This window comes from Palaemon carinicauda, chromosome 21 (genome assembly GCF_036898095.1).
Source record: "Palaemon carinicauda isolate YSFRI2023 chromosome 21, ASM3689809v2, whole genome shotgun sequence".
Lineage (NCBI taxonomy): Eukaryota > Metazoa > Arthropoda > Malacostraca > Decapoda > Palaemonidae > Palaemon > Palaemon carinicauda.
Window position 1 is genome coordinate 26,270,288 of NC_090745.1, and position 19,795 is coordinate 26,290,082.

Genomic DNA, 19,795 nt, shown 5'->3' on the forward strand with positions numbered 1-19,795 from the left:
ATAACAGGACAGGATTAGAAATGAAACTATAAGAGAGATTATTCAATTGCCATATGTGGATGAGATCATTATGAGGGGTAGATGGAGATGGTTTGGGCATGTTCTTAGCACTCCCCAAGAGAGATTAGTTCACCAAACGTTCAGCTGGGCTCCACAAGGCACTATAAGAGTTGGAAGACCTAAGCCTACATGGCTGAGGACTGTGAAGCGCGAAGTAGGAGATGGTAAATATAGAAGTATTGAATTAAAAGTATAAGATAGAGACGACTGGCTAAATCTAACCGATGCCATTTGCGTCAATAGGCGTAGGATGAGATGATGATGAATATGATGAATATGAATAATTTACTTGGTTAACACCATTGCTTCCAACGGCCGGCTTAGAAGTTTTCTGATGAAAAAATGCCACAAATGAGAATAAGCACCTAACAATTAAAAGCCTGAAAATCTATATGAAGGTAAATGTACTAATGGTTTTTGAAGGGGAAATAAGCAAGAGTAACTATATTTATTCATTTAATTTTGATTCGCCATATTGAAGCGCCGTTACAGGGGTATGATCTTACTGATCCGAATGTCTAAACTCTCACCTGTCTGGGTCTGCACTCTGGCTGTCAGTGACCTGTGACCTGTCACTCAGATTGAGAGTCAGACACCTTAACAGTCACTGTTAGTGTGTCGGGTTACAATTACGGAAACTTGCCCGTTATTGTACTCTGTAGTGTAGATAGTTTCGACAACAATTTAAAATAAGTGCAAAAGCAAGATGGATTTCATTAGTAAATCACCTTTCCATAGTTAAAGAGTATGCTTTGACTAATTGATATTTTGTCACACGCGTGAACCATATATTTTACTCACTGTTACTGGTGAGCATTTCGAAGAATTATTTGGCTCACTGGTACCAAATTTATGGAAAATAAATTTAAGATTTTATCTTTATTTGCGGGTATGTATGATGACGGCCATGCCTCTTAACTCCGTTATTTTCAACCTTATCGCCAAGAATACAGCAATCACGGGGGTCGCAAGGGGACGTCACCCCCCATATTAGGTAAGGACTCCATGTAGATTAGGTCAGGTTGGAAAGCCTAAGTTATTAATTCTATGGAGGTGAGCCTATTTTTTGCTGTAACGAATTAAGAAAGGTAATTCTATACAGTAGCTCCGCCAGCAAATTATCAAATTTAAGTACTTTCACTAAAAGGAGGAAAGTCCAAGATTTCGTTTGATATATATATATCTAAGCGGCGCTAGATCTAGAAGTGGTTTAAAAATCAAAATTAAATTTTACCCACCTGAAAAGAAAACTAAGGGTAAATATATGATGCTTAAATTTCTAGTCAAATACATGAACCATATATTTTTCCTACTCGCTAAATTGTGTTTTATGCATTTCTGACTATTATTATTTTGGCAAACCACAAGTTCACGAGTGTTTGGACCCCCTTATATAAAGACAATTATGGGGGACCCCAGTGGTAAACCATTGTTTTTGGGGTGGGGAAATGTCATAAACGAGTGATTTGCAGCAATAATAATGGTCAGAAATACAAAATAACCAGAAGATAACCAGTTGGAAAAATATATTGTTCATGTAAGTGGCTGAAAACAGGCCAAAATGTGATTATTCGACACTTTTGAGATTATAAGTGGGTATAGAACCTAACAAAGCCACCTAACCTAACCTAGTAGTTCCCAGGTCACAACCCCTAGCCAGGGAGCAAGCCTCCCGGATCCCCCTTCCAGGTCACAACCGCTAGCCGGACAACGCCTTTCCAGGTCACAAACTAAAAGTAAATCACAAATAAATCCTTACTTTATGATAAAGTAAATCACAAATAAATCCTTACATTATAAAAAAGTAAACCACAAATAATTCCTTACCTTATGATTGACACCATCTGTTTTTTTTTTTCTGGCAATCTTTACAGAAGCTTTGCAGTAGAAAATGTGCTAGTCTTCCCTAAAAATTAAGTCAGAATCAAAAGTTTGAGTCATTATTTCGCTGTTATTTTTTAATTTCACATGAATAACAATAGCTTTACACTGAACGGAGAGCATTTCCATCATAATCAATTGCCAAGATAGACTGATGTACTTCCTCTTGGAGATGTCTTTACGTGATGGAGGTTAAGTTGAAATTGAAGGGGAAGGTGGAATAAAAATGGCTGTTGTAGAACAACTTCCGGGAACTTATGAAGTAGTACTTGTAAGCTGTTAATTGGTTTAAAAAACCACCTGACATTTGTCATTGTAAATACACAGAAACCATGCATGCGCAATAAGTCCCCTTCAGTCTCTCAGATGTAAACATACTTCTTATTTTAATCAACAGATATGTAAGTTCTTATGCCCCAGCCCCTATTAAACATATGGAGAAAAATACCTAATTAGCCAGCACTCGTCCATTTTTTTATAGCAAATTCCAGTTTCGCTAGTAATTAAAGTATCACATATTTACCAAACTAAGTCCCTCAACTTCATAGCTCTCTCAAATTCCTCTTCAGACTGAGCTCTTATTTGTTCATGTGTACGTTAAAAACAGTTGTTCAGTAAGTGGAATACAAACCACGCTATTTAACAGGGGTATTACTTTCGGCGTACCTGAAGTGACGAGCCATTAAAATTTAGCGAGGGTTAACTACCCATACCGCTAGTTAGTGAGGGTAGGGGAGGGTAGCTTGCTACTGCCCCCCCCCCCCCTCACACACCTATGATTGAGCTCACTTTGCTTTCGGCTCGGATGATGAACGGACGTTGCAGCCATTAATCTGTTTTTTTGCTGTTTCTTTTCTCTAGTGTGTGTTTAGGAAGTTGACTTCTGTGACCATGCGCACCTCCCCTGGACTCTCCGGCTTCCCTTGTGGAACTTTTATGTCGGCGATGGAGACAGATCCTCACACCCTTTGTCCTATATGCAGAGGTCAACGGTGTGATAGTGTAAATAAGTGTAATCAGTGTAGGGAGTGGTCTTCCTCCCAGTGAGAGAGGTTTGGGCGACGGCGGAAGAAGTCTAAGCGGGATATTTCTCCTTCGAAGGGAGGAAAACCCAAGGCCTCTTCTTCCGTCTCCCGACCCTCCTCCGAAGCTCCTACTCGTTCGGCCACTTATGAGAAACCGTCGAATAGTAGCATAGACTAAGTTAATGTCGGCCAACCCTTGTCCTTGAGAGATGGTGTTGCTTCCCCTAGCGAAGCGGCCCCACCTCTCCCCCCGGGTGAGGCCATGTAACTAACCCCTTTATTGCAGATTTGGTCGTCCTTGGGGCTAACGGGTCCCCCCTCCAAGGAAGCTTTGCTGCAGTTCATCTGTATGGGTGCTTCTGTTCAGCAGTCATCATCGCTGTCAGAGGTAGATCCTCTGTCCCTCGTCGACATTGTAGTGTCAGAGGTGTCACACTTGATGTCATCCGACTCCTCTGCCCCTCCAGACTCTCCAGCGGTTGGTGCCGACCTAGTTTCCCCCTTCCTGAACATCCTTCAAGGGGGAAACTAAGTCTAACGTCTGTCTCTCCTGCAAGTGTTTCTCTCCCTCGGGGGAATTCACTCATAGAGACTCCTCTTCGAAGGACAGCTGCGGCGCACGGTCAGCTTGCTGATCCAACGGCTCCTATAGGGTGCCTTCGTCAGAAAGCTAGCCCTCCACTTTGTCTTAGAGGTCTCCCTTCACCATCGATGAAGAGGCGCCTCTTTGGTTTATCTGCTTCGTCGTCGCAGCTGCAGTCATCTGTCCTTCGACCGTCACTGCACCTGCTACAGTACTAGTCCTGTGACTTTGGTCCTGGACCTCTCTGTGGATCATTCGCGATCCTCATCGGTGGATGCTCGCCCTTACAAAAGGCACATCCCAGTTCCTGACCATGCACCCTTCAGACCTGCCGACCTTCCTTCACCGTTCCTGTTCCCGGTAAAGCCTCTTGAGGCTCTACCAAAGTGCGCAGCTGCACGCCATCGCCCTGCAGCTCGCTTTCCTACAGGACATCAGCGCTCACCAGCAGGTCGTCATTAACAGATTGCGCGTCAGCGCTCTATAGCGCTTTGGCGCGCCCCTTCACCTGCTTGCCCTCATAGACAGCAGCAATATCATGTGCCAACGCTCTCCTGCACCCAAGTGCCCACGGTCGCCTGTGCACCCTGTGCTTACACGCCCAGGGTTGCCCACGCGCCAGTGCCCTCCTGCGCGCTTGCGCTCTCATGCGCTCCCACGATCTGCTCGTCAGCAATCTCCTACGCGCCCACGATCTCCTACGCGCTAGTGCTCTTCTGCGCGCCAGCACTCACCTGCACGTCAATGAGTTCCTGCGCGCGCGTCATCACACGCCTACACGTGCAACCAACACGCGCAATTCAGTGCTCTCCCGCATGCACGCGCCAACACTTGCCCGCATGCGCGCCCCAACACTCGCCAGGCCGCCAGCTCTCGCCCACACGCGTCAATACTTGCCCACGTGTGCCAACAGGCACGGGCGCAGGAACTACACCCGGCCAGGTCACAGTCGCCTCATTCCCTTCCCTGCAAACGCATTTCAGTGCGGCTTGCGGGAGAAGGGAAACAGGCACCCGCAGAGGGGTTCAGGATCCCTAAACTGCCTTCTAAGGCGGACCCACTTTTTACGGTGTTTCCTCGTAAGGAACCATCAGTCCCTTTCCCTTCAGGGGATTTGTCTGACAGTGCATCAGTCAGTCAGCAGCCTTGGTTCAGTTCCCTAGTCAGAGCTGTAACACAGGCATTCAAGCCTTCCCTGTCCGGCCGCTCATCAGAGCAGCCTATAGCTCTGAACCATGGCTTCCTCTACTCCTTTGAAGAGGAAAAGAGGAGTTTCCGACGCGGTCACTTCCCCGAGGGTGAAGCTGACTCCGAGCAGACCATCAAGGCTAGTCCCTCTAGTATCTCCCCAGGGATACTCTCCCTTCCTGTCTGATAAAGAGGGTACTCAACCCCCTCCTTCACCAAGGGAATCACGTGAGGAGAGGCCTTCCTCCATTCCGCCGTTGGAGGAAACCTCCCTTCACGCGAAAAGTTCCCCTCAATCAGAGATCAGGAGCGACACAACACAGAGGCCTTTAATGTTGGAGTCTTACCTCCTTCCTCGAAAGGAGTCCAAAGACTCCAAGACACTGACAAAGTCCTCTGCCAGGACTACAAGAACGGAGACACCCAGCCACTCGAGGAATGTCCGCGACTCACCCCAAGAAGAGCTCTTGGGGATAGAAGATGGAGACTTTGCTGCAAGTCCAACATCAGGAGGAGAACAGCAAGAGTCAGTACATGCATTCTGGCACGTTCTGACTCTGCTGAGGGTTCTCAACGGGTTTTCCGACCTAGAGATACCCCCCTCGAGAGGGCAAAGACGTGGTCTTAGACCGGGTCTTCGGCACTTAGAAACCCTCAAAGACCAGTGCAGCCCTGCCCTGGTCTGAAGAGTACCAGGGATAAGATCGCCCAACAGCTCTCTGACTTTGCCTCCTCCAATCATGCCGGCTCTATGATCAAGCTCCTCCCACCTCCTCGTTTACAACAGAGGGGATACTTTGAGATCCTGGAGGAGCCCAGTTCAGCTCTTCCACTTCACCACTCTCTGGAAGAGCTAACCAGGGGAATCCCTCTTGAGAGACTCTCCAGCCGGCAGGTCTCGTTCTCGGCGGCTGAAGTCCTTAACCAGGAAAAGGTCACTAAGTATGTGATGCAAGCTACTTCTTGGCTGGACATCTAGTTAGGGACCTTGGGAATCCTGGTACGAAACGAGGATTTCTCCAAGGAGCGTACCACGAAGGCAATGGAGACCTTTCTCCTCTTAGGCACTCGCACGATCGAGTTTTTTGCCCACCAAGTTTCGAACTTGTGGGCAAACACCATCTTAAAACGTCGAGATGCATTGTCTGAGAGGTTCCACCAACAGGTTCCCAGCGTCGAGATAAATAGGCTCAGACATTCCTCTATAGAGGGAGCCCACCTGTTTGAGCCTAACGATGTGGAACTTGTTGCTGAGAGGTGGAGGAAGTCTCATCGAGACTCCCTCCTCCATAGGGCTTTGACATCCAAGCCCTATAAGCCTCCAGCACCTCAGCAGTCCTGTCCAACCAAGACCACGACAACGAAATCAGCAGCGAAGACAGTAGTGTCTAATAAGAGGAAAAAATCCTAGAGGGAGCAGCCGAGGCCGCAAACGCTAGGATAGGCACTCCCCCTGCGTCTCCACCAGTGAGGGGATGCCTACAAAGTTGCTCAGACAGGTGGAAGCAACTCAGGGCCGATTCCTGGACAATCTCCGTGAATCGTCTAGGATATCGCGTCCCGTTCATAACATCTCTCCCTCCCCTGACCAGGAATCCAATGTCAATAGACTCCCTTGCCATGGGATCGGCAAGGTGACAGGCCCTTCGGGCAGAAGTCCAGACCCTGTTGAAGAAGGATGCTCTCCAAGAGGGCCTCGACGGGTCCCCAGGCTTCTTCAGTCGACTCTTTCTTGTAAGAAAGGCGTATAGAGGCTGGAGACCAGTCATCGACCTCTCAGCCCTGAACAAGTTTGTCAAATAAACTCCGTTCAGCATGGAGACGGCAGACACGGTCAGACTAGTGGTAAGACCTCAGGATTTCATGTGTACACTGGACCTAAAGGATGCGTACTTCCAGATCCCAGTACATCCGTCTTTTAGGAAGTACTTAAGATTCAGCCTAGACAACAGAAAGTACCAGTTCAAGGTGCTGTGCTTCGGTCTTTCCACAGCACCTCAAGTTTTCACCAGAGTATTTGCCCTAGTGACATCTTGGGCGCACAGGATTGGCATCCGTCTCCTCCGTTATCTGGACGACTGGCTAATCCTAGCAGACTCAGTGTCAACCCTTCTTCAACACCAAGACAAACTTCTGAGACTTTGCCAAGATCTGGGGATCATGGTAAATCTCAAGAAATCATCCCTGCTTCCTACACAGAGACTGGTATACCTAGGCATGATTATAGACACCAATCTCCACAAAGCCTTCCCATCAGACGACAGGATAACAAGGCTGAGAAAGGTCACAAGACCTTTTCTCAGATGAGAAGAACTTCCAGCCCAAGCGTGGTTACGTCTCCTCGGTCACCTTTCATCATTGGCCTGTCTAGTTCCCAATGGTTGCCTTAGGATGAGATCCTTCTAGTGGTGACTCAAGTCCCGGTGGAATCAGACTCGCGATTCCCCGGACATCCAGGTCCCCATGGGATCAGCGGAACTGACGGACCTCCAGTGGTGGGTGACAGATGAGAACCTACGAAAGGGTGTGGATCTTCTCGTTCTCCCCCCAGATTTGATGCTGTTCTCAGACGCTTCAAAAAAAAGGGTGGGGGGCCCATGTGCTGTACCACACGACCTCAGGCCTCTGGTCAGAGTCGGAAGAGTACCTCCACATAAATCTCCTAGAGATGAAGGCCGTCTTTCTGGCCCTTCAACAGTTTCAGCAGTTCCTGGCGGGCCACTCAGTGGTGGTGATGAGCGACAACACCACAGTAGTGGCTTACATCAACAAGCAAGGAGATACTTTTTTGTAACACCTATCCCATCTAGCGGTAGAGATACTGAGATGGGCCGAAATCCACTCGATACCGCTATCGGCATGCTTCATTCTGGGCAAAAGGAATTTGCTCGCCAACAACCTGAGCAGAGTATCTCAGATAGTGTGTATCGAGTGGTCATTGGATCATCTAGTAGCCAACAAAGTCCTGACTTTGTGGGGTTCTCCGACAGTGGACCTCTTCGCAACCGCCCTGAACTTCAGGTTCCCGCTGTATTGTTCCCCAGTCCCAGACCCCAAGGCTCTCTGGCAAGATGCATGCCAACATCGGTGGGACAACATCGATGTTTACGCTTTTCCCCCGTTCTGTCTGATGAGGAGAGTACTCAACAAGGCCAGAACATCGGTCAATCTTTCAATGACCCTCATAGCTCCGCTATGGCGTCACGCAGAATGGTTTCCGGATCTTCTGCAACTCCTAACGGAGCCCCCAAGGGAACTCCCTCCACGACACAAGCTACTCAAACAACCACATGCCAACATATTCCGCAAAGCCGTAGCGGCTTCACACCTGGAGACTATCCAGCATCTCCTTTCTCAGAGGGGATTTTCGCAACAAGTTGCGACTAGAATGTCTGGATACCTTCGACAGTCATCAGCTGTCATTTGGGTGAAGAAATGCGCCTGTCAGTCTCGGCAGTAAAAGGCTATCGGTCAGCCATAAGCCTCGCCTTTAGACTGAAAGGAATGGACATTTTTTCATCGCTAGAACTTTCCTTACTCATACGGAGTTATGAACTTACCTGTCCTCAGTCAGAAGTGAGACCTCCCCCATGGAATGTGGTTCGAGTTCTCATTACGCCAGGCAACTGATCGCCACCTGACTTGGAAGATGGTGTTCCTGCTAGCTTTGGCTTCGGCCAAACGAGTCAGTGAACTTCATGGTCTCTCATACGACATCGCCCATTCAAGGGAATGGGGAGAGGTAACGTTCAGCTTCCCCCTGAGTTTATTGCTAAGACTCAGAACCCGGGAGTAGCAGATCCACGATTCGACTCCTTCTGGATTTCTAGTCTCCGTACTGTAACAGATGACCCAGACCATCTCTTACTATGCCCAGTGAAGAGTTTGAGGCTGTATCTTAAGAGAACAGCCACAGCCTGTCCCTGTGTGCCTGCACTATTCGTCAGCACAGGAAGGACCAAGAGGAGGGTCACCAAGAACACCATCTCAGCATGGATTCGCAAGGTCATAGACCATGCATTGAATCCAGACCCCCCTCCTCCATGTCACCCCAGAGCTTATGATGTTAGGGGCTTAGCTACGTCCCTGGCATTCAAGAGAAACTTCTCAGTGACGCAGGTTCTTCACATCCCACTATCTGCAAGACGTGACCCACAGGAGACTCGATATGTTCTCTATCGGTCATGTGGTGGCTGCACAACAGCTGGTTGTATACTTCGAGCTCCTTATTGGATAAGTAGCAGACGGTTAAGGGCATTGTTACCTGGTTTTAGTCTGCATGAATGAAAAGGTTTGACTGGCTCTTATTCTTTTCTTCATCCTCCCCTCTCTTGGGAAAAGCAGCATCGTTCTCTGCACAGCTGACCTCAAACCACTGCAGGTAAACCATGCTCCCATGTGTAACTAGTATTAAGACTAATACTGTTGCGTCGCCATACCCTGGCGAGGTGGTATTGGGAAAGTCCTGGTTACACAATTTTTCCTTCTAAAGAACTCGGAATAACTTTACCTGGACGGTCACACTTCTATATACCTTAACACAGCTTGCGTAGGCCGCGAACCTTGCGTAGCAAGGTTTTAGCGAGGTGCAGGGACTCCTTATTTTTTAGTATTGACATACTTAGATAAGGAGCCCCCGGGTAAAGCCAAAAGCTGGATTGGCAGGAACGTCCACCCTACCTAATGGGTGAGTCACCCCTATTAAATAGCGTGGTTTGTATTCCAGTTACGGAAAAAATGACAAATTCGTAGAAATTTGTATTTTTCCTAACTATACAAACCTTAGCTAATTAGAAAAACTTGCCCACCAGCCTTATCCCCCTTGAAGTCCTACCTCCAAGCAAAGTGAGCTCAATCACTGGTGTGTGAAGGGGGGGGGGGGGGGGGGGCAGTAGCAAGCTACCCTTCCCTACCCCTGCTAACTAGTGGTATGGGTAGTTAACCCTCGCTAAATTTTAATGGCTCGTCATTTCAGCTACACCGAAAGTAATACCCCTATTAAATAGCTAAGGTTTGTATAGTTAGGAAAAATACAAATTATCTACAAATTTATCATATGTCATTATTACATCATCGACTGTATTCTACATAGCAAGATGTCATCCAAATGTCATAGTTTTTAACCAGTGATGATTATCCACATTTTATTTGGGGCTAGCATTTTAACAAAACTAGAATCACGTGATTTGAATACACAATCAGGTGACAGTTTTACTAGGAAACAAACACTTTTCGAGACTTTTCACACAACTTCCAATGTTAATTTTTCAGTCTTTTGAGAGCCATGGAAGGATGTAAACCTTCAATATCTGGTGCGGTTTCTCATTTACTATCTACTTTAACATCAATTTCTGTGGATTTTCTCCAAAGTTCTAGTCTCAATTGTTATGTAGATCATATCGATTTTGTTTTGCATTATTATGGTAACATCGAAAGATTAATAAAGTACTGCCAAGACGACGGTGTTTTTAAGAGTGAAAGTGATACTATTTGCCCCACCTGTGGTTCTAATTGCCAATTTGATATTAACAAAAAAAGCATTTCATTGTGACAGAAGGCATGTTATATTGAAAAACAAGAAAGTGAAAAAAAGGTGTAGTTTTTACGCATCCATTTTTAAGGGATCTTGGTTTGAAAAGTCTCATTTAGATATAAAATCTAATTTATTACTTGTATATAATTATATTGGTGTTAGATTTAGTTATAAATTTGTTGAAAATGAAATAAGAATTTCTCACAAAACTATTTGTGTTCATTCATTCATGAGGTTATTGTGCATTGGGTATTGAGTCGGAAAGGTGCAACTCACCTTTACCTGCCAACCTAAGTACATAGTGTTTTAGGTTTTCTTATATTTTATATGGCTGTGTAAGGGGGGGTCACAGGGGCCGAAGAACCTGGGTTAGGCAAGGATGCGGCTACTTGGTTAAGTTAGGTAGTTTGTTTAGGTTAGTTGGTGGCCTTGTTTATTACTAATTATACATGTGCCATTATTCGTATGTTAAAACAGATTCTTTAATTCATTCCCCACCCAAAAACACTGATTTCACACAGGGGGTCCCCCAAGATTGGAAAGGTTAACAAATAGGCTAAAAATACTGTTCCTCCTCAAAAAATGGCCAGCTTTAGATAAAGCACTAAGTAATTCATCTGAAAAAAAAATCAAAATTATTAGTTGCGGAGCTATTGTATAGAATTACCTTAAGAAAATTTAGAAACAATAGCATAGAAATAGGGAATTTATAAACACCAACTACAGATGTTGCCCAGTATATTAGAAAGGTTCTTGAAGTTAGAAGTAAAAGTATGTAAGCTGTACTCTATGTGTAGGAGGTAACTAATGATAATGAATTTTCTGCAGATTGCAGTGCTTTGCACCTACTATGCTTTTTATAGTAGTGTGCCCATAATCATAGTGTTGTGGAGAGAGCAACAAGGAACCAGGAATAGGCAGAAGGTCCTGTCCATCGGGTCGTGTGACCAAAGAGGAATCCTAAAAGGTTTTGTGTGTGGCCAGTTATGAATGGTTATTGATAAGGTAGTAGGCATAGCCCAGCGGTTCTTAAAGTTTTCCAGTCCCAATTCCACAAAGTTCAACTCCAAATCAACCTGACACCCCCTGTCTGATATCAGCCTGCTGAACCCAACTTTTAACTTTTAATCATCAGTACAAAAGAGCAAACGGAGCAGCTAAAAACAAACAGCTGAATTGTATGGACTTTTTCTTTTATACAGTACAGTACTGAGTAAACAAGGGAATGAAGGACAACTCTTGATTTTTAAAAAAAATATTTTTTTTTTTTTTTGCATTGCATTACTTTTATAACACTGTTTGTGCTCATCCAGCACAATTTATTTGACTGGGCTACATGGGTCTTGTACTCCTCTTTTTTTTGAAACAACAAAAGTCTCCCACAGGCATGCCAAGACGAAGCTCCCCACCCACACAAAATATGTTACTGCACTATGTAATAGCCTAATTAGGCTAGTATAGACGCGATAGCCTAAATAACATATGAAAAATAGTTGGATGACCACTTATATGGCAACACTACAATTGGCTGTTTCATGGAGTGGGGCTTTACATGAAGATGTGAATCAAGGAAACCCCTTTAATGTAATATTTTTTCAGGATACCTATTTTAATACCCCCAAGAACTGATTTGATATCCCTGGGGTTATCAAGGCTCTATTTTAGGAACATTCGGAGCTTGAAACACTTAAACGGGCTTCAGGAATGATAAGAAATATAGTTCATGTGAGTTATCAGAGAAAATGGAAGAAAATATATATACATGAAGTAGGACAATCTAACATAATCTTGTTAGTGTACTTAGTACCTTTAGGGTCATTTCATTTTAATTCCGTTATGTATTGGGCTTAAGTAGTTAACTTTATCTTTGAAGCAGTTGCAGGTGTCTGCATATGGAGACAAATGACTGTATGTTGAGTTCATTCTGATGCACTGCTCAAAATAAGTAAATAAATTAGATATGAGAATACCATCTCTATGGTAAATCTGTTGCTGATATTCTATTAGATAGCGTTGATATAGAGGCTTTTGTTTGAATATCAATGAGCTAGAAACGTTTTTAACATAATTTAGTTGTATTGTCTACTCTGCTTATATTTACAGTACTGTATATTGTTCTGGTACAAATATGTACAATACAAACCTTTGTCCTTTACATGGGAGAATGATAACAGTGAAGCTGGATATGGCAGAGGAAATTTCATACCAGGTGTAGGTAGGTGGCCGGTTGTTACTGGCTGGGAGTGGGGAAACTCTGCTCCTTCTTCTTGTTCGCTGAGTAGTCACTTTGATAGCAGCTGTCAGCAAGTGCAGATGTTCTCGCCAGCTGGATTTTTGTCAGACCTTTCTAATAGAATTTCTTTCTCGTTTCCAGCATGTTTGTGACTTCATTGACTTGTGAGGATGCCTGTTGATATGCAGAAATGACCGGGGATGGCAGGCAAAAAGTGCGTAACCTTCATGAGCTCAAGGGAGAAGGGTTCTAACCTCGTGCCCCGCCTGCAAAGAACACTCCTGCAGTCAGGGCTCCCCCTGTGATGAGTGTTGTGAGTGGTTGCCCTCCCAGTAGGAGATGTATGTCAGGACGAAGAAAAAGAAGTCTAAGAGGGATCCTTCAGCTATGTCTCATCCTCAAGGTCAAAGAAATCCCAACTTCTTTCCCTTACCTGCCCCTCTTACTCTGCCCTCTAACCCTTCTCTATTAGTCCCTTCCGAGGGCTGGTCGGGGAAGAAAGGTGACCCTTTAACCTTGGGGCAAGCTTCGAGGGAAGGAGTCCAACTCATTTTCCCTAGCTAATCAAGGGGGCCTCCTCCTTGTGGGTTTCTCCTCTTTCTTCCTCTTTACGGTTTGATGTCGTCTTGTTTGTTGCGGCCCTCCTTGGGACATCAAGGTCCCCTTTCTAAAGAGTGGCATGGGGAGGTGATTTCATCAAGGGTCCTGCAGGAACAGAGTGCAGCCCTTGCGAGAGAAGTCACTGGCTCTTCTTCTCCAGAGTCCACCGAGGAAGATGTGTCCAAAGTGCTCTCGAGAAGCACCCTTTGTTAGAGGACTTGCCAGAGGACTTTGTATCTCTTGTAGATCATCAGTCTCCTGATCTTCACATCTACAGGGGAAGAACTCCTCCAGAGCATTGCTAGCAACCTTTGCCAGACCCTTCCTCTTTGGAGGATAAAGATATTTAATGCTCCTCAGCTAGGCATGCCTCACCCCATTTTAAACCAGCCAGCTTGGTCATAGGAACTTCCTCCTAATGATAAGTCTCCTATTAAAGGACGAGGGGTTGTAATCATGTAGGAACAAATCACAAATTTGTAAAGTGATTTTATTTTTCCTAACTACTGTATACAAACCAATGACCTTTTAAGTTACACTTCCTGACTCTATCACCCAGCAAGTCCTAGGTGAAGGTCACTACTTTACTCAGTGTGCTGGTAAAAGGGAGGGGCATCCCCGCCAATGCTAGTAACTAACGACGCCCCGTTATAAATTTCAATACCCAAGTTCCAGTTATGTTGAAATTACTGTATAAATCTATTAAAGAACTCAGATTTATGTAATTATGAAAAATACATATTACTTTAGATATTTGTGATTGATTTTAACTTTGTTAGATTAGGATATTGAAATATGGTTATAGATTACAAAACAGAGGAAATCCTGCATAGAAAAATGTTCCTTTTGTATGTCCAAGGAGTTACTGACTGTAATGATAGGCAAATATAAACTTATGGATTAGTTTTGAAATTTAATTATATTTATTATCCTCTATGTCTTACTTTTAAGGGCAGTGTAATATGATGTATAGACCGTTTGTTGTAAGTATAAATGTCATTACTTTCTTACAACAACAATTTTTATAGTTTGCAGGTGATATGAAGGATGTATAAAATTCCTAAAAATATGCAGAACATAGTAAAGGAAAATAAACCGGAGATAGCATTGTTGTGCTGTGTCCTTTTATCAGTGACATTGCTTGGAGACAAACTTGTAGCAGATTTCGTAGCAACCTTACCACCAAAGTAAGTTTCAGAAGTCTACATTGCAAAGGACAGTAAATTGTACTGGATGTACAATACTGCCTTGAATTTTTCAGTGTGATGATATGCACTACCATAAGTTAGAAAATCATTTTGTTCTGACACAAATACAAACCCTATGCTATTTATAGGGAAATCCTCTTGGCGAAGCTGAGAGACGAACCATGATAATTGTAGTGAGGGATAACCACCCTAACTGCTAGCTAGCAGGTGGAGGGTGTGGGTAGCTGGCTACCCCGCTCACTCACACACCTGGGCTGAGCAACCACTTCTCTTTCTGGCTCAGTAGAGGAGGGTAATACTGCTGCTCTTTCCCAGTTTAGACTTGCCATTGTTAATCCTTAATGCTTTTTCTTTTCAGGTGTACTTGGTTTTCTGCTTGAATTCCAGGCGTACTTGTTCAGGTCCCGAAGACCACTCTTGCGGCACCTTCATGTCTGATGGGAGACAGACCCCCACCTGCTGTGTCCGGCTTGCCGGGTCCGCCAATATTCATGGGACGACACCTGTTGTGAATGTAGGAGGTGGTCTGTCTCCCAGTGGGAGAGATTTGGGCTGCGTAAGAAGAAGGCTAAGCGCAATTCTTCACCTTTGGGGTCATCCTCGAAGTCAAAGAAATCGTGGTTATCGTCTTCAACCCCCAATTTCTTCCCAAAGCTGCTCCTCCGTCGGTCCTCTCTAGGGAACGGCCGAGTAGCAGCAAAGCCCTGGTTACTCCACGTCAACCTCTTAGGTCAAGGGATGGTACTGACTCCCTCAGCGAATCGGCCCCGCCCCTTCCTCTGAGGAGCGCCTGCTCAATCTCTGACCTTTTGTCTTGTCTTTTTGGCCATTACTGGGCAATGATGATCCCCTTTCTAAGGACATTCTCTTTGGGCTCCTTCAGTTGGGGGTGAAGTGGAGGCTCTCTTCTTCCTCCTTGGAGGATGATCCTTCCCTTGTGAGCGCAGGCAATGCTGCCCGTCGATTGGACTTTTGGTTACCTGCGATAGACACCAAAGACGTTACTACTCTACCAGGGGTAATGGAGAAACAATGTCAGAGGCATGTTTCCCCTCCAGGGGAAAAACTCTTGCTCGCGAGGAGGGACCGCTCGTGAGTGGTCTCCTCACGCTGAGTCCTAGGCGATGTTCTTCGGAGAACAAACCTCTCCTTCGGGAGAGATAGCTTCCAAGCTTCTTGAGCTTAAACAATCGCCCCCTCAGGTGGTTTCTGCTAGATGTTCCCCTCCGGAGGTTCGTTGGGTGGAGAAGTTCCTGACCCCTCGTCATCCCGGACGAGTTCCTCTCCCAGTGGTAAGGAGACGTCTCTTCAAATCCTAGGGTTCAGGTCACGATGTCCTTTCTGGGTCTCATGACGGTTTTGTAAAGTCTTCGGGCTTGCGAGACATCGAGCCCTCGGGCTCTAGTAGCCTGGGACCTTCCTTCCGGTCCTCGTCATGCTGAGCCTTTGGGCTCTCGTGACCCCAAGCCTTCAGCAGGCTCCCGTCACATTGACCCTTCTGGTTATCGTGGACCGGAACCTTTGGGCTCCTGTTGCGCTGAGCCTTCGGGCTCTTGCAACCTGGTTTCGTTGAGCCCTCAAGCTCTCGTACCTTCCGTCACGCTGAGCCTTCGAGTTTCATGGCCCGTTAACCTCGGGTTCCCGTTGCGTTGAGCCTTCGGGCTCTCACACCCTAGTTATGCTGAGCCTTAAGGTTCTTGTGCTCTTGTAACCCAGAGTCTTTGGTCTCCTGTTGGGCTGAGCCTTTGGGCTCTCGCAACACTGGTTACGCTGAGTTTCCAGACTCTCGTCACGCTGAGCTTTTGGGCTCGCGTGACCCTCCTCATCACGTTAAACCTAGGGGCTCTTGTGATTGGTGTTACGCTGAGCCCCCGGGCTCTCATAACCCTCATGGACCTTCTGGTCCTCGTCGCGCAAACCCTGTGGACTCGTGCTTCTCAATTCTCGATAGTTTTGATCATCCGTCGAGTTTTTGTGATGTAGAACCCTTGGGTTCTCGTCGTGCCAAACCCCAGAGTTCTTGTGACTGGGAGCTTTCCCGGTTGAACCCCCCTCCTCCCCGGGTTTGGTCATCCTGCCCCTACTCGGCTCCATGCTACATCGCTCAGCAGACTAGCGTCGTGTGACGAAGCAGCGGATCGTGGTTTTTCACCTCCGCGAGTCCTGCCCCGTCACCTACCTGATGAGATTCCATCTCCCTTTTTGGCTGCGGAAAGTATCTTCTTCCAGGGAAACCTCCTTGCAAGGTGAGACTCCCATCATTCTCGCCAGTTGTGTGGGCCTCCACCTGCCCTAAGACAGCTCTTGCTTCCTCGTCACTCTACCACCCATCTTTTGCCCCAACAGGGTAGAAGAGTAGAAGTGCCAGAGAACCCAGATGCTCAGAGGTTCAAATGCCAAGAACATCCCACTAAGGTAAGGCCAGTGCCAATCCTGCTTGCAGGAAAGGTGGCTAAGAAATCTTCACAGGTCCCTAAGCCCAGGGCTGCATGCCACCCAAACGACCCCCCCTCCCAGTACATCGAGAGCTTGTGACCCCCCATGGCTGAGCGCATTATTTAACATAAGGCGGAAGGCCAGGCCGGGGATCATTCTCGTTCCCAATCTGTGGGCGGCACACTAAGGAGTCCGTTGTTGAATGCTTTCCTTGGTCCCTCTCCTCCTGCTGATCCCAGGAGGAGTTCGGAGGACTCTGCTCCAGCAGATCCCCCTCAAAAGGAGAAGTCCATCTCCCCTCGTAAGAGGACATGGGAAGAGAGCGTTCCAGAACCCCAAGGGAGTCCCCTACAGTTCAGAGTTCCTCAGGCCCGACTTAGGGTAAGAGGAAGAGGATCAGACTGTCTCCTCCCAAAGAGGACAGGTCAATCTCCTTCACAACCTTCTTCCCCCTCACTCCGATCAAGGTGGTGCCTAGGGAGTCTCTCTCTCCAGTGGTGTATAATATAGTTCTCCCTCCTATAAAGGACCATCACCCTCATAGGGCAGAGGAAGCCACAAGGCGTACTCTGATGGAGGAACTCCTACGACAGTGCAGGCAACCCAAGGACTTATTTACGATTCCTAAGTCCTAGGACAGAGCTCTCCCCGCCTTGGTATGAGAGGCATAGGGAGGTCTTGTCCGACACATCAACAGGAATTGCCCTTTGTTCCGTAACTGGAATGCAAACCACGCTATTTATTAGGGTTTATACTTTCGGCAGAGCTAAAATGATGTGCCATTAAAATTTAGCGAGGGTTAACTACCCACACCGCTAGTTAGCAGGGGTAGGGGGGGTTAGATTGCTACCACTCCCGTTCACACACCTGTGATTTACAGTGAGCCCTCGTTTATCACGGTAGATAGGTTCCAGACCCGACCGCGATAGGTGAAAATCCGAGAAGTAGTGACACCATATTTACCTATTTATTTAACATGTATATTCAGACTTTTAAAACCTTCCCTTGTACGTAGTACTGTTAACAAACTACCCTTTAATGTACAGAACACTTAATGCATGTACTACAGTACCCTAAACTAAAACAGGCACAAATATTAAAGGCGATTTTATATCATGCGTTTCCTAAACACGCCAAAAAGCACGATAAAAAATGGCAACCAATGTTTTGTTTACGTTTATCTCTGATCATAATGAAGAAACAAATGCATTTACACATCTGAGTGCAGGTTAGTTTTTGCATCGATTATATTGATTATTCAGTACAGTATGTTGATTTTGTTATTACCAATGTTTTACTTAATTTTTCTTAGGACTTCCAAATGAAATGTTTTTCTTTATGACGCTGCCTGAAACGTCGGCGTAATAAAGTACGCTCAGTAAACAAACGAAGGCATTTAACGCGCATGATGAAAGTGATAAATAATGATATTACAGTAAAAGCTTTTAGAAAATATGATTTTACAAATATTATTTACCGTATCTATATAAAATCATACATACGTAGCAAAGCAGGAAAACAATTTACGAGAGAGAGAGAGAGAGAGAGAGAGAGAGAGAGAGAGAGAGAGAGAGAGAGAGAGAGAGAGTTGTTTTACGTACGTAAATGTAAATTTTAAACAAAAAATAGCCCCATCTCATATAAAATAGGTTATTACAAATATTTTACTTTATCATATTACAGTAGTCTGTATAATACTGTAAAGTTCAGTACAGTATGTTGTTGTTATAGTCGTGGCGATGAAATTCTCACGAAACAAAAACACGGCATTCAATTACAACAGCTGATTCATTCTCTCTCTCTCTCTCTCTCTCTCTCTCTCTCTCTCTCTTTTCGTGTTATACAATACTTACATATAGATGAAGAAAATAAAATTAGTTTTCTTAGTGTCAATTAAATACGAAATGAAAAAATCATGCCGAGTTTACATCCATTTCAATCGTTGCTAAAAATACGGCATCCGATTTCATCAGCAAACCACTATTTTTCAATATTAAACTTACCCGATGATCATATAGCTGTCAGCTCTGCTGCCCGACAGAAAAACCTACGGGCGGAATACGCCAGCGATCGCTATACAGGTGGGGGTGTACATCAACAGCGCCATCTGTCAAGTAGGTACTCAAGTACTCGATGTCAACAAAGAACCAATTTTCTCTCTGTCGTGCCACTGGCAAGACCTACTAAATACGCCGTTACTAACTGGATTTGTTTTCACAACTATTTGGTGAAGTACACTATTCCAGTTTTGAGCTTTCGCTGTGCAGGGGTTTTATCTTCATTTCAAAACTTGAACTCGTTTTGTATAGTTTTAATTATGGTGATAAAGAGAGTATGGACTCTCTTTCACTTTTAAATGGCCGACCCTTCCCTTAGACGGAAGTGTGTTTAGGTTTTTAGTAATTGTGCTTAACACGTTATAGATCTATATTTTATATCTCTCCGCCTTTATTAGGCCTCTTCGATTAACTTTACTTTTATTATAAACATATAAAAATAAATTTTTTATGTTTTGTTTATATGCGACCTTTCCTGATAATGGGCGGTCCTAACTTGGAACCGAAGTTAATCAACGTTGAGCCCGTTATATCGTATTTAACCTTTAAAGAATTTATAACTTTTTAAATTTAATGTTTTATGAAAGAATTTCTTTGATAGTCTCGTACTTTTTTCAAAGATGAACTAACGTTTAGTTTTTTAGTCTACGCAGTTGTTGACGTTCAGGACGTTCAACATGCGCTCTATCGTTACGATAGAGAGAGAGTGTATCACGGTTTCACTTTGCAGTAAGAGTAAACCGATTCTAGCGTTTCGTTCATTCTTTCTTAGCTTTAATGGTTTAAATTCTAAATTAAAGGAACTTTTTATTTGGAAAACCTTTCAGTTTTTTCCTTTAGCATATATCATGTTTTGACGATATATAATTGGGCTCTTCTCTCAGGTGCGATATCTAGAGAGAAAGAGAGAGATAGAGACGGAGGGAGAGAGAGGAGAAAATAACGTTTCGTTCAAGCGGGTAACGTTGTTCTCGTTTTACTCTCCTCCCTA

At 45.1% G+C, this 19,795-nt stretch overlaps 1 protein-coding gene across 2 annotated transcripts in view; it reads left to right on the forward strand.

Moving 5' to 3' along the window:
• Positions 1-586: 586 nt before the first annotated feature.
• LOC137615223 (transmembrane protein 267) overlaps positions 587-19,795 on the forward strand; it is a 57,140-nt gene continuing 37,931 nt past the window's right edge. Inside the window, exons 1-2 of one of the 2 annotated variants that reach the window (XM_068344903.1) lie at positions 587-1,054; positions 14,132-14,290. In XM_068344903.1, coding sequence (XP_068201004.1) covers positions 14,151-14,290 — 140 coding nt within the window. In that variant the 5' untranslated portion in view covers positions 587-1,054; positions 14,132-14,150. The remainder of the gene's footprint in view (positions 1,055-14,131; positions 14,291-19,795) is intronic. The other variant, XM_068344904.1, reaches the window with a different exon arrangement.